This window comes from Cotesia glomerata, linkage group LG5 (genome assembly GCF_020080835.1).
Source record: "Cotesia glomerata isolate CgM1 linkage group LG5, MPM_Cglom_v2.3, whole genome shotgun sequence".
Classification (NCBI taxonomy): Eukaryota; Metazoa; Arthropoda; class Insecta; order Hymenoptera; family Braconidae; genus Cotesia; species Cotesia glomerata.
Window position 1 is genome coordinate 23102840 of NC_058162.1, and position 14457 is coordinate 23117296.

The 14457-nt window shown below is 30.5% G+C and overlaps 1 protein-coding gene across 1 annotated transcript in view; it reads left to right on the forward strand.

Moving 5' to 3' along the window:
- LOC123265256 (heparan sulfate glucosamine 3-O-sulfotransferase 5) overlaps window positions 1-14457 on the forward strand; it is a 58275-nt gene that overhangs the window by 28262 nt on the left and 15556 nt on the right. Inside the window, exon 2 of the mRNA XM_044728939.1 lies at window positions 8432-8523. Coding sequence (XP_044584874.1) covers window positions 8465-8523 — 59 coding nt within the window. The 5' untranslated portion in view covers window positions 8432-8464. The remainder of the gene's footprint in view (window positions 1-8431; window positions 8524-14457) is intronic.

Sequence of the window (14457 nt, forward strand, 5' to 3'; positions counted from 1 at the left end):
TTTTTACAAATCAAAAAATTGACTTGACTTTTTAATTTATTAAAAAGAAAAGAAATTATTTATAGAATGAATCTCTGGTGTGCGCCATTGTGGATTTCAATTTTTTTAAAGTCTAGTAAATAAACTTTACGAATTTCATTAAAAGTAAAATATTTTGCAACCGCGCACACTAAATACGTTACAAAATTTTTTTTTAATTTTTAAATTTACAACAAAATTTTTTTTAATTTCCGAAAATCATAAACAATTATATCGGTTACTTGGATTTTTTAATTTTTTTATTTTATATCTTTTTGTAAAGAAAAAAACAAATTTTTTTTTCTATAAGTCGTATGAACGTGGACTTGGCGCGATTTTTTTACAGTGAAACTGTTTTTGTTCAGATTCTAAAATACCAAATTCTATCACAGCTCATAATTATCTTTTATATTTTTAAATATTAAAAACGTTAATTTATTTAGTGAGTTGAATTATTATCATGTATTCCAGCTATAGGGTTATAAAAAGTGTCAAAAGAAAATTACTACTTTTGCTTTTTATTTTAAATAAATATTTGTTAACAGTTAACAAATATTCATTAACCATTAATAAATATTTATTAATAATTAATAAATTGTATTTAATAAATTACTTATGAACTGTTAATAAATTTTTGTTAACTGTTAGAAAATATTTATTAATATTTAATAAATCGTATTTAATAAATAATTTATTAACTGTTAATAAATATTCATTAAATCCTATGATGTTAAAAAATCATTTATTAACAGGTAATAAAGCTTATTAAATATGAACAAATCCTTCTATCAGTGAAGGCTTTGCTTATGAGGCGTGCAATTTTCTTTTTTAATCAATATAATTACACAAAGTTTTATAAAAATTTTAAAAGTTACTGCGGCTTGTTTGAGTGCGCCATAACCTCAAACTCATATCTTCTCTTGGTTAGAGTTGTAACCTTTGTACTTAAATTTCTTAAGGGGTTATACGCAGTTGCAAAGCTAAAAAAACAACATTTTTTTATGAATTTTTTCTAGACACAGTTTTTAATTATCAATTACAAGTGATGGTTATTTAAATAGAGCCTACTTTCAAGAATACAATAGCGCGTCAATAATGTAAAAATATAAATGTGCACCGCTCCTGTAGAAGATGTTCTGAACGACCTCTAAAAAAAAGGCGTTTGGCGGTGATCTCCATTTCGGTGGTTTGGATTATCTGAAATCAAAAAATATGGTGAATTCTTTTACAGGATAAGGGGAAGGAATAAGAAAAATTTTGATTTTTGACAAAATGGCGTCTATTTGTAAAAAATTTTTCGTTTTTGTTGAAAAACAATTTTCCAAATTGTTAAAAAAAAAAATAGTAATAATTTTTTTGAATCTTATTCCTTCGTCCAACACCTGCATTAATCTATCCTGTAAAAGAATTCACCATTTTTTTTGATTTCAGATAATCTAAACCACCGAAATGGAGATCACCGCCAAGCGCCTTTTTTTTAGAGGTCGTTCAGAACATCTTCTACAGGAGCGGTGCACATTTATATTTTTACATGATTGACGCACTATTGTATTCTTGAAAGTAGGCTCTATTTAAATAACCATCACTTGTAATTGATAATTAAAAACTGTGTCTAGAAAAAATTCATAAAAAAATGTTGTTTTTTTAGCTTTGCAACTGCGTATAACCCCTTAAGAAAGGAAAAAATGTGCATACAATAATGACTTAATAAATGCTGTATAACGAGTGTGAAGCATTGCAGCATGAAAAATAAATTTACATAGAGCGCAAATATAAAAGTTTTGGTTTTTAACGCTTCAACGCTTTACACTATAACCAGAGTATAGAGCATAGAAACAAGACTTTGTGCGATTTTGTCTCTAGGTTTAAGTTCAGCTTTTTACATAGCATTACATCTATATCTATCCAGCGTAACAAAATGTCGAGTCGAGTTAAGGAAAAAGAACGAGGAAAAAATGAAAGAAAAGTTTTACAAGAAAGTGTCGGGGTAAAAAAGCAAAAAGATCTCGCGGGAATATTTTACTTTGCGCTGTACAAATTGCCGGACTATCGCTGAGGAACACCGTTCATTTTATTTATCTTCAACCGGAAAATCGAAGGAACAGAATAGAACGAAAGTATATAAATAAAATTATCGGAATAAAAACCGCATAACCAAATTATTAACCGATAATAAATTTTTATTGGATAATAAATTATTACCCGCGTTTTGTCGATACAATATACCAGAATTGTTCTGGAACAACAACTGTGGTTGTTTTCTATATATTTGCTATCGGGAGTCGAGAAATAGAATTAAAAAAAGAGTTCAGGCAAAGTTGAATTAAATGTTGGCTCGATCAAACTTTTTCGTGATATATTGTTGTTTTTTCTTCACTTTCTTCCTAAATGCTGTAGTGAATTATTTTTTAACCAGTTTTGGGCATAGTATTTTTAGTAATACACTGAGAGAAAAAATTTATATTGAAAAAAATGTGCATTGTTGTGATAAAAAATTAATTTGTTAAAAATTTTATTTCTTAGCTGAAGAAATAAAAATTTTTAGATAAACAACTTGCGAATTTTTATCCAAAATTGTTTTTTTCCCAAATCTAGAACACTTTTTTTTTCAACAAAAAAGTTACTGCGAGCTAACAGCTTCAGCTAAGAAATAAAATTGTTTAAAATTTTAAACAAATAAATTTATTATTACATCATGGTTCATTTATTGTTCAAAATAAATTTTTTCTTTCAGAGTACTTTGTTAAAAATTGTTGTAAAAACTTTATAAAAATTTAATCGTTCAAAAGTACAAGGTTTTCTTAAATTAAGAAATAATATTGATAGTTTAAGAAAAATATATTTAACTTAAGAGTGTTGATATTCTTGGTTGAAGAAATCCGAAGATTTTCTCAAAATTGTTCTTATACTTTTTAGAGAATTTACTCTATAACTTTAATTGTCAATTTAACAAGATTATTGATAAAAAAAATAACATCAATCAAAAAAAAAAAAATTGAAAAAACTTTAATAATTAATAATTATAAATTTTACAAATTTCTTAAAAATTCCCTAGTTGAAAAAATTAACTTAAATGAACTTAGCTGCTATACTAAAACAATTGATTTAAGCTCATGTAAGTTCATTTTTTCGACTCGGGTTCATCCATTTTTATAAATCAAATAAATTTTGTTTTTTCTAGTTACTAATTATCTTGAAAAAATATCCAAATTTTTGTTGGAGTCAATTGCATGCGTGCGCACACTATGTATACTCGGTAATATTAGTCATTACTTATTACTTACATACACAGAAAAAAGAAAAATAGAAAAATTACATTATATAATGTAAAGTAGTGCTCCGTAATGAAAACTGGAAAAATTACAGTTTCAAATTGTAATTATTAAAGATTTTATAGGAATTACATTGTGTAATGTAAAATTTACATTGAAAGCTCTGAAAATTAACATTCAAAATTTGAATTTAGAAAAATGTTATTTTTCTAGTTTTGAATACAACGGGACACTTATTACTATTTATAATGTAATTTTTCGAGTTTTCTTTTTCCGTGTATGTTTAATATTTTCAGTCTGTAACAATGTATGGAAGCGCGTAGACGCTTATTGTAATAGATTCAAATGTAAGGTTATTTATTCATCATATCCAATTCCTTAAATCCTAAAAATTTTTTCTCAACTATCAATTTTTCAGTCCAATTAACATTATCTTCAAAATTAAAATTCTTCCAAAAAATTCCTCATATTTTTTCCTAACAATATTTTCTTCTAATGTCCTATTTTCCAAAAAATTTCAATCTTACAAATTCTCCAACCCAATAACAATGAACTTTCCATTAAAATTTCAATTTACAACCCTAAAAAAGCTAACCATCAAACTATTCTCACCCATCTCCAACATCTCCAAACTCAGAAGCTTCAACTCCAAATAAACCTCCCTAAAATATCCACATTGACACACGCTTTAATTCCAAAAATACCTCGGTCTCACTAATGAAATAATTGAAACCAAAATTGATCTTCGGTGAATAAATAATCCCTGAAACTCAGAAGAGCAATTAATCCTGAAAAGTTTGATCTTGCTCAAGAGCAGAAAGTCAGATAAGCTTTAAACTAAAGTCTAAGCGATTCCATAAAAGTTGGGTGGGTATAGCTCCCTCGTTGAAACATCAAAGACTCACTTTGCCGAGCGAGACTTAAACTTGCCAGGTCGTAGGTCATACGTATAGAGTCTACAGCGGATCTAGAATCTAGATAGGTGGTAGAGAATCTATGAGGTAGTAGGTAGCTAGCAATTCGTACGTGGATATAGGAATGAAAAGGTCGGAAAAAATAGAGGTAAAAATTATTTAACGATGTCTGTGTCGTGTGTGTAGGTTGTAAGTTGCTGGTTGTTGGATTAGGATCCCGGAATCTAATGTAGACTCAACTTATGGACTGGTAAATTATTGTGGATACGTGGATGTGTGGATATGTCGTACTATACATGCATAATCAAATGATATTATGGAGTGTAGAATAGACTATAGAGTGTAAGGCGAACTATAGACCATTGGTGGGCGAAAAGGTGCGAGGTCAGGTCGATCGCGGCTACTGGGTACTGGGGGTGAGACCTTGACTCACAATGCACATCACCGGATAAAAACGCGCAGCCGCGTTGTTATCATGTCTTATAACTATATGTTCACTGGTAAATAGTCAGCTCCCTCGTATTTACCTGTATTGTGAGGGGGTCGAGTGGGTGGTTGGTTGGTTGGTTGGTGGAACAAGGTGGAGTAGGTAGTAGGTAGTAGGTAGTAGGTAGTAGTAGTACTACTACATTGCTCGTATACTACGCGATCAGGATGTAGTGGGTATCCTGTGCAGGTATCCTAGAGCTTTGCCACTTTTGGAACCACGTGTCGTATCAGACGTAATCAATTGACTCGAATCCCCTGACATTTCTAAGTGCTCGGTGGAAATATAGGTAGAGATGCTCCACAGAGTCAATACTTTAAAATTAGCAGAAGATCAAGGTGGTGTGTTTTCCTGGCTGACATCTGCTTTCTCGGTCGCTGCTTTTTAATTTTCAGCTGGGTAGTGGGAAGAGAAATCCTCGGATAGGGATTACCATATATATTGTGTATAATGATAACTGTAATGGGAATTCACTCCTGGAAGATGGACCTGGAAAATGGATTCATATTAGTGGTGGATCTAAAGTTTTAGTAGTTTAGAATAAATTTTCTCTTTGGGTTAATTCAACCGATCAATGGAATTTTATGTTCAGAGAAGCTTAGAGAATATTTTTAACCTTTTGGTTCACCGGAAAATGGATAGTTTATTTTTTTTTAAATGTTTCATTAAGATTGGTGATTATAAATGGGGAGTTATAATGTTAGTAATTATACACGGAAAAAAGAAAACTCGAAAAATTACAGTATATAATGCAACGTGGCGCTTTGTGATGAAAACTGGAAAAATTATAGTTTCAAATTGTAATTATTACAGATTCTATAAAAATTACATTGTAGAATATAATATTTACATTGAAAGCTTTGAAAATTAACATTTAAAGTTTGAAATTAGAAAAATGTTATTGCGAACTGTAATTTTTCTAGTTTTGATTATGATGGGACCGATTTTACATTTTAAATTGTAATTATTCTTGTTTTCTTTATTCCAGGTAAAATAATTTTTTTTTATTATCGTTAAATTTGAGGGATTTATGAAGAAAATTCGTTTTAGCACTCAAGAACGTCAAGATGGCGAGAGAAACTAAAATGGTGGGCTCGAGAAATTCTATTGGCCCATTTGAAATAGCCAGCGCCAAACGCGGCAAATTTATTATTTAAATGTTAATCTAACATACGTTTTGAATTTTGATTTTTTAAGGGGCTATAAATATATGCTTGGAATTTTTTAAAAATCTACATTTTTTTTTTTTCTTTTTTTTTATTGTTTCCAGATGTACAGTTATTTTAGTAACTCTGTTACATTTTACAATTGTTTATATCCTCAACCTGTATTTCCTGCTTTTATTTTTGCGGCTGTGGTCCGACTTGTGCTTTCTGTACCGTATTTACCCTGCACCTTGCCTCTCAGGCTGTTGGAACAGAATCATGGGGAAACCACAGAGAAAACCCATGATAGTACAGTTGGAGCTGGGCTAAGTCTACAGTGATTGATAAGAAACTCTTCTTTATCGACCACTGAAGCATTAGGCCCTTCTCCTAGTGTACAGAGATCCCTCGCGCTAGCCAACGCTGACTAGAGCGGTCACTCATTCAAGTTGTTGCTTAAAATGGGTGATCGCTCAAGTCAGACGTGTGCCGCCCGGCTATCTCTGCCACGTTCAGAGGCTGGCAACGTAACGCACATATTTTTATCTATAATCACTGAAAAATATTGGTGCGTACCGGGATCGAACCCGGGTCCCACTCTTTCGAAAAGCGGGCACCGAGCCGACTAGGCTATTGCCAACCCTTTTAAAAATCTACATTTTTACTTTGTTTTTGTACATTTATTTAAATATATAGAAAATTTTCAAAGACGGTGAATATGATTTATCGAAAATGGCTGATAAAATCAGGCTAATTTTTACACTATTTTCTACTATATTTTTCAGTTATTGATCCAAGGATTAATAATTTCGATGAATATTTTCTATTTTTATAAATAATTAACGCTAAAATTTTTAGCAAAAATTGATAATTTTTTATGAAACTGTAATTTTTTTAAAAATGGATACTTTCATAATTAATCCGATTAATCATCGAAATTCAAGAATCAAAAATTTTTTGTTAATTTAAGATATTATTTACTAATTGTAAATAATATCTTAAATTAACAAAAATTTTTTGATTCTTGAATTTCGATGATTTAAATTGAAGATATCGTGCTCACCGCAAATAACTTTTTTTAAAAAAACTTCTCTAGATCTTCTACAGGAGCTAAAAAAATAATAATTTGTAAAAAAAAAAGACTTATTATCAAAGTTCAAAGATATTAATAAATGTCTACACAGAAAAAAAGGTTCACTTAAGCCAAGAAAATATTTTTCCTAATTATTTTCTTGAGCGAAAAAAAATTTTTAAGTAAAAAAAATCGTGTTGTTTTAAGAAAATTCAGCCTCTTGCTCCAAAAAATTTAGTTCTTGATAGAAGTTAATTTTCTTGTCTTGAGAAAATTTCTCTCTTGCTCCAAAAAATTAAATATAAAGATAGAAGTAAATTTTCATTAATATTTTTATTGATTAACATATCAAATGGGAAAATCAAATAATATTTCATCATTTTTTCTCATTCAATATGTATAATTTCACGCTAAAATAATATAAAATGGGTATCAAATATTCAAGAGAAAAATTTTCTCACCTTGAGAAAATTTTTTTAGCTGACGTAGGTGGCGCTGCTTCCCTAAAGTATCTAAAAATGTTGATCAAATAGAAAAATTTATTGTATCAAGTATTTATGATAATTTGAATTAAGAAAAAATTACTTCTACCAAGAATAGAATTTGAAGAAAAATTTTTACTTCAGCCAACACAACTTTGGTCTTTTTTCAGGCACCCTAAAATTTTCTTGAGCCAAGAATTTTGTTCTGCAGTCAAGAAATTTTTCTTTCTGTGCAGGAGCTAGAAAAATAAGAATTTGTAAAAAAAACAAAAGTTATTGTTAAAGTTCCAAGTTATTAATATATGTCTATCAATTTTTATATTAATCAATAAAAAAGTCTATTAAAAATCGCCTTTTTCGACTTTCTAAGTGTATAGAATCCCTTAATTTATTGCAATGCAATTATTAAGTTGTTTAATCTATTTTTTGACTAAAATTGCACGCTTCAAACCTCAAAGATCCTTCAAATTTTTGCTCTCAGCAAACTACAAAAAAGCTCTTGGTGAAATCTACCTGAAAAATGGACTGACAAGAGCATGGAAAGCTTTTTAAAATCCGTCAAATAAAGAAAAAAAAAGACTTTCCTTTTGAAATTTGATTTATACAACAAAAAGTTCTAGATTATCCAATTTAATCCGAAATGAACAGTTATATCACCAAGATATAGACTAAATGTAAACCAGAAGCTATTTGCGGTTTAAATTGTATATTATTCACGGTGTCCTTGACAGAATACTCGCGAATAGATATCGTTGACACAAATGGACGCTATATACAAGCTTAATCGAGTTTCGTCACAGAATAATATCTGTCTTACAACTTTACTCCATCCAAAACAGCACAATCATAAATTATTAAACTCGATTAAATTTTAATGGACACTGATTTATTGATTTGTTCTCGCGTACTTCGGTATACAATCTTCTTCCTATGAATAAACAATAAAATTTACAAAATTATTTATCAGTATGTTATTCTAATTTAAATAAGTTTGTAATATTTTGATATTTATTGATGATATTATTCTTTTTTTTTATGCAGAACAAACTAAGGATGTGAGAAAACAGAGAGCAAATGCCCAACAAGGCTCGGCCTCGTCGTGAGTGGCCATCTGAGTCCTTCATAAATGTTTTGTAAGTTTTTTACACTTATTATTATTATTATTACTAAAGTAAAAGCCCCAATTATTGACAGAGGTCTAAATATTGACACCCTAAAATATTTTTAAATATATTTAATCATCTGTAATAAGAATAACTATCATATAAATTTTTATTAAATTCTAATTAATTAAAAAATTGAAAAAAATTACTGTCAGTTCAAAATATTAAATATTAATTATTAAAAAAAAAATTAGGAAAACGGTTGACCCTGAAGGCCATCCCTGCAACTTCCCGCTAATTCCATACTTAGGCGCTTAAAATTGCACCAATGATGTTTTTGAGCTCTTCGAGCTTAAAAATACAATTTATGGGTTATTTTGAGCTCTCCGAGCTCAAAGAGATTGCTTTCCTATGCTTTTGAGCTCTTCGAGCTCAAAAGTCTGATAGAGATTTGATAAGACACTATTTTTTGAATTTTTAAACCGCAATAACTTTTGAATGAATAAACCGATTTTCACGCGGTTGGCAGCATTCGACGCAGTTTTTCAACCCTCACAAAGAATCTCAAATTTTGAATTGATCGCGCTAGGAATTTCGGAGTTATTCCAAAAAAACACTTTTTTCGGTTTTATTTCGTTCACGATATCTCTCGAACGAATCAACCGATTTTGACCGGACTGGTGGCGATCGACGTGGTTTTTCGAGGTTAAAAGCTGATTATTTTTTGGAATTGAACCATAAAGCCGTTTAAAAGTTATTCCAAAAAAACCACATTTGAAAAAAATTTTTTTTTCAGTTTTTTGAAGATTTCTCAAAATCTATTGATCTGAATCGGTCCAAATAGTTTTCAAAATCTAAGTTTGGTCAAGCCCTTTCGAATGGCACCAACCACGATGAAATCGGTCAAGCCGTTCAAAAGTTATAAGCGGTTCACATACTTTCACACACACACACACACACACACACACACACACACACACACACACACACACACACACACATACACACACACACACACACACACACACACACACACACACACATACAGACACCGTGACAACCTCACGGGGATAGTCAGGGAAGCTTCCTGTGATCTTCAAACGTCGAGATCTGATGAAAACTCGATTTTTGCAAAACGGGGTGAAAACAATAACTTCCCTATTTTTTAAAATCTTCGATTTTCTTAGCGGGAAGTTAAAAATAAAGTTAGTACCAGTTTATCAAGCCAGCTTACGAACGTTTATTTTCTTAACAACTTTGATTAGAAAAGCATTTTTTTTAAATGCCGATTTTAAATTAATTTCTTCATCTAATAATATGATCTTTATTTTTTTTTTAATTACCGATGTATGAAAAATTTATAAAATTAAATAATCGAAATTAATTGTATGCTTTATGATATGTAAATAATGGGTGTCAATAACTAGTTGATAATTTTTAAGTTGAATCTCATATTGACAGCCATTCGACAGCGCTATCACGCCTTTTTTTTACTTTAACCTAAAAAATTTACTGTAAGAGTTTGAACTCTTCTGATTCAATAAATTATTTTTAAATTAATTTTTATATTTTTAAAAGTAATTAATCATTTATGGAAATTGATAGTAATAACATTTAATAAAATTGATTACTTAATAATCAGTTTCGATAAATAAGAATAAGCAGATGATTTGACGCATGCGCAGTATAGGTGTCAATAATTGGGGCTGAGGTATGTCAATAATTAGATCAATCAGTTTTTTAACCTGCCAATAATTAGTGTATCCGGATAATCTATTTAATTATTTAAAATTAATTAGTAAATATCAGTGATTATCATTTTAAAAAAAGAAATTGATTAGTAAAAACATTACTTGAGACATTACCACCAACAAAATTCAACGATACTGATATTTGATAGCTTAAAAAAATAAAATCATTACTTTATTTCTAATAGTGTCAATAATTGGGGCTTTTATCTTATATTTAATAAAAAAATTTATTGTAAAACAAATCCTAAATGAAATTTTAAATAGCTTAGCTAATAAAAAATAAATAATTATAATAATATTAATATACAATATATTTTCTGAAGACTGGTTTTTATAATACTATAAATCTGAATTTTTTTGTTGGCTATCCAGTCTATTGCACGAATTTTTTATCTAATTATTCATCTAATAATTTATAATATCGTTCGCCTGTATTCTCTCCAGGCATAAACGATTTTAAAATTCGTATATAAATTTGTCATTAAAGGTAAATTTGACTGAAAAAATAATTCGAACGGCCCAGACCAGGACTTGAACCTGGAGCTGTTGGTATTGCGTCAACTGCTCTTCCCTTAAGCTATCCGAGACACTGTCCAGAATTACCATTCATTTAATGACAAATTTATAAACGAATTTTAAAATCGTTTATGCCTGGAGGGAATACAGGCGAACGATATTATAAATTATTAGATAAATAATTAGATAAAAAATTCGTGCAATAGACTGGATAGCCAACAAAAAAAGTCAGATTTATATTATTATTATTATGTACCTGAAGTTCTGAACGTTCGTAAAAAAAAATTTAATTTTTTAAAAATAAAATCACATAATAATAGCATCAACTTGAATTTTTAGGTACGTCAACAGTAAATAGCTGTGAAACTATAGAAAAATTTCCACCCCTCTAAAACCACCAGAACCACCCCTAACCTCACCCCTTAGATAAAAAAAGAAAATAAAAATTTATATCTCAACAGCGATTACGATTAACACCCTGGATTTTTGTACACACTTTTGTATTGACCCCATAAAGATACAAAAAAATCAACACCTATTTAAAACCACCGGAACCACCCCAAACTTCATCCCTTAGACAAAAATAATTTATATCTCAAGAGTGATTTCGATTGACGCCCTGGATTTTCGTGTACACTTTGTTATTAACCCCATAAATATGCAAAAAAATCACCATCCCTCTAAAACCACCGGAACCGCCCCTAACCTCATCCCTTAGACAAAAAAATGTATATCTCAAGAGTTTGACTATTTTAAAATTCATTTCTCGGTGTCTATCAATGATGAAGGAAAAAAATTCATGGAAATCGTACACTGTATAGAAAATTTCCAGACCCATAATCGATCGATCAACCCCATAAGCATCGAGAAACAGCCCCGCAAGTGACGATTTCTGGCAAATTCGCTTGAAACTTGACTTATAAAAAATTCAGTTCTCGGTGTCTACTGGAGATTAAGGAAGGAAACTCATGGAGGATTTCCACACCCATAATCAATGGATTCATCCCATATCTATAAGTTTCCTTCCTTAATCTCCAGTGGACATCGAGAGCTGAATTTTTTATGTCGTTTCAAGCAAATTTGCCAGAAATCGCCACTTACGGGGCTGTTTCTCGGTGTCCATGGGATGGATCCATCGATTATGGGTGCGGAAATCTTCCATAGAGTCTCCTGTATGATATCTATGAGTTTCCTTCCTTAATCTCCAGTAGCCACCGAGAACTGAATTTTTTATAAGTCAAGTTTCAAGCAAATTTGGCAGAAATCGCCACTTACGGGGCAGTTTCTCGGTGCCTATGGGGTTGATCGATCGATTATGGGTCTGGAAATTTTCTGTACAGTGTACGATTTCCATGAATTTTTTTCCTTCATCACTGATAGACACCGAGAAATGAATTTTAAAATAGTCAAACTCTTGAGATATACATTTTTTTGTTTAAGGGATGATGTTAAGGGTGTTTCCGGTGGTTTTAGAGGGGTCTCGATTTTTTTGTATCTCTATGGGGTCAATACATGAGTGTGTAGAAAAATCTAGAGCGTCAATCGAAGTCACTCTTGAGATATAAATTTTTATTTTTCTTTTCTTATGTAAGGGATGAGGTTAGGGGCGGTTCCGGTGGTTTTAGAGGGATGGTGATTTTTTTGCATATTCATGGGGTTAATAACAAAGTGTACACGAAAATCCAGGGCGTCAATCGAAATCATTCTTGAGATATAAATTATTTTTGTCTAAGGGATGAAGTTTGGGGTGGTTCCGGTGGTTTTAAATGGGTGTCGATTTTTTTGTATCTTTATGGGGTCAATACAAAAGTGCGTACAAAAATCCAGGGTGTTAATCGTAATCGCTGTTGAGATATAAATTTTTATTTTCTTTTTTTATCTTAGGGGTGGTTCCGGTGGTTTTAGAGGGATGGCGATTTTCTGGTATGTTTATGAGGTTAATTCGAGACTGTGTACAAAAATCCAGGGCGTCAATCGAAACCACTCTCGAGATATAAATTTTTATTGTTTTTTTTACGTATTAGGGATGATGTTAGGGGTGGTTCCGGTGGTTTTAGAGAGATTGTGATTTTTTGGTATGTTTATGGGGTTAATACGAGACTGTGTACAAAAATCCAGGGCGTCAATCGAAACCACTCTCGAGATATAAATTTTTTTTGTCTAAGGGATGAAGTTAGGGGTGGTTCCGGCGGTTTTAAAGGGATGGCGATTTTTTGGTATGTTTATGGGGTTAATACAAGAGTATGTACAAAAATCCAGGGCGTCAATCGAAATTATTCTTGAAATATAAATTTTTTTTGTCTAAGGGATGAAGTTTGGGGTGGTTCCGGTGGTTTTAGAGGGGTGGAAATTTTTCTATAGTTTCACAGCTATTTACTGTTGACGTACCTAAAAATTCAAGTTGATGCTATTATTATGTGATTTTATTTTTAAAAAATTAAATTTTTTTTTACGAACGTTCGGAACTTCAGGTACATTTATTATTATTATTATTATTGTATTGTTATTATAAGCCGTTTACTATTCAGTGTTTATAATAAAGTACGGCAGACTAGAGCTTTAGAAAATTTGTCTCCAAGTGCAAAAAAAGAGGATGAAAAATCGATGTTGATTCCCGGGAGAATATCTTGAATATGTATTTCTAGTGTACGTAGTAAGCTCCTCAATTTTCACTGAGAAATGGCTTACAGTCACGAACTAACGTCTTATGATAGTAACTTTCGGTATAAAAATCATTTTTTAGCTCAATCTTACATCAATCAACTTAAATCAACGTCTTAATGTCTGAAATGCCAGAGAAATTGCTTTTGTAAACTATAAATAAATAATTGCTCTATAGTTTTTTTTAGCAATTACCTCACTTGTTCCTCAAACTTTCTTATTTCCATAAACGTCTTGTACTTTAATTCGTGATAAAATTTTCGCAGTTCGTCCGATCATCAGCAACTTAACCGCTGAGGATTAGTACGAAGGGAATCTGTTAGATGGCAGTAGTATATGTGACGTCATTAATCTTCGTAATAAATAATATGATGTATTGTTGACACTTTCTGTTTAAGAAGGTTATGGGCCCAATTTTTCTAGATAGTGAAGGCTTACTGTGAGAAACTAGTACGTCAATTTTTCACTAGTTTGAGAATATTAGATACTAGCAGTCCACCCGGCTTCGCACGGCTATTTAACAAAAATTTCAACATTAATTATGATGTTATATAGCTTATGTCACCCGGGGATAGTGTAGCTTCCCAACAGTGATAGAATTTTTCAAATCGGCTCAGTAGTTTCGGAGCCTATTCGATGCAAACAAACAAACAAACAAACAAACAAACAATCAAATCTTTCCTCTTCATAATATTAGTATAGATAAATGTTCAGAATTACTTTATACTAATGATCGGCTAATAATAATTTTTAATACTTAAATTAAATAATATATTAATAATATAAATAATAATTCAATAATACTTAATTCAGAATAGAAGTTATTAACAATAACTTGAGGACGTTCATGCAGTATGCTAGAGTCAAATGAATACTAACTTTTTATGAAATTTATTAGGGTCTTAAGAAAAATTTTTAAGTATATCAATAATCTTATAATGACTTATAATTTTTTTTTATTTGCCTGAAATATTTTTTAGGCTTCTATTTTAAAAAATCAGTAAATATAAATTAGTCGTTGATTTGACGTTCATCT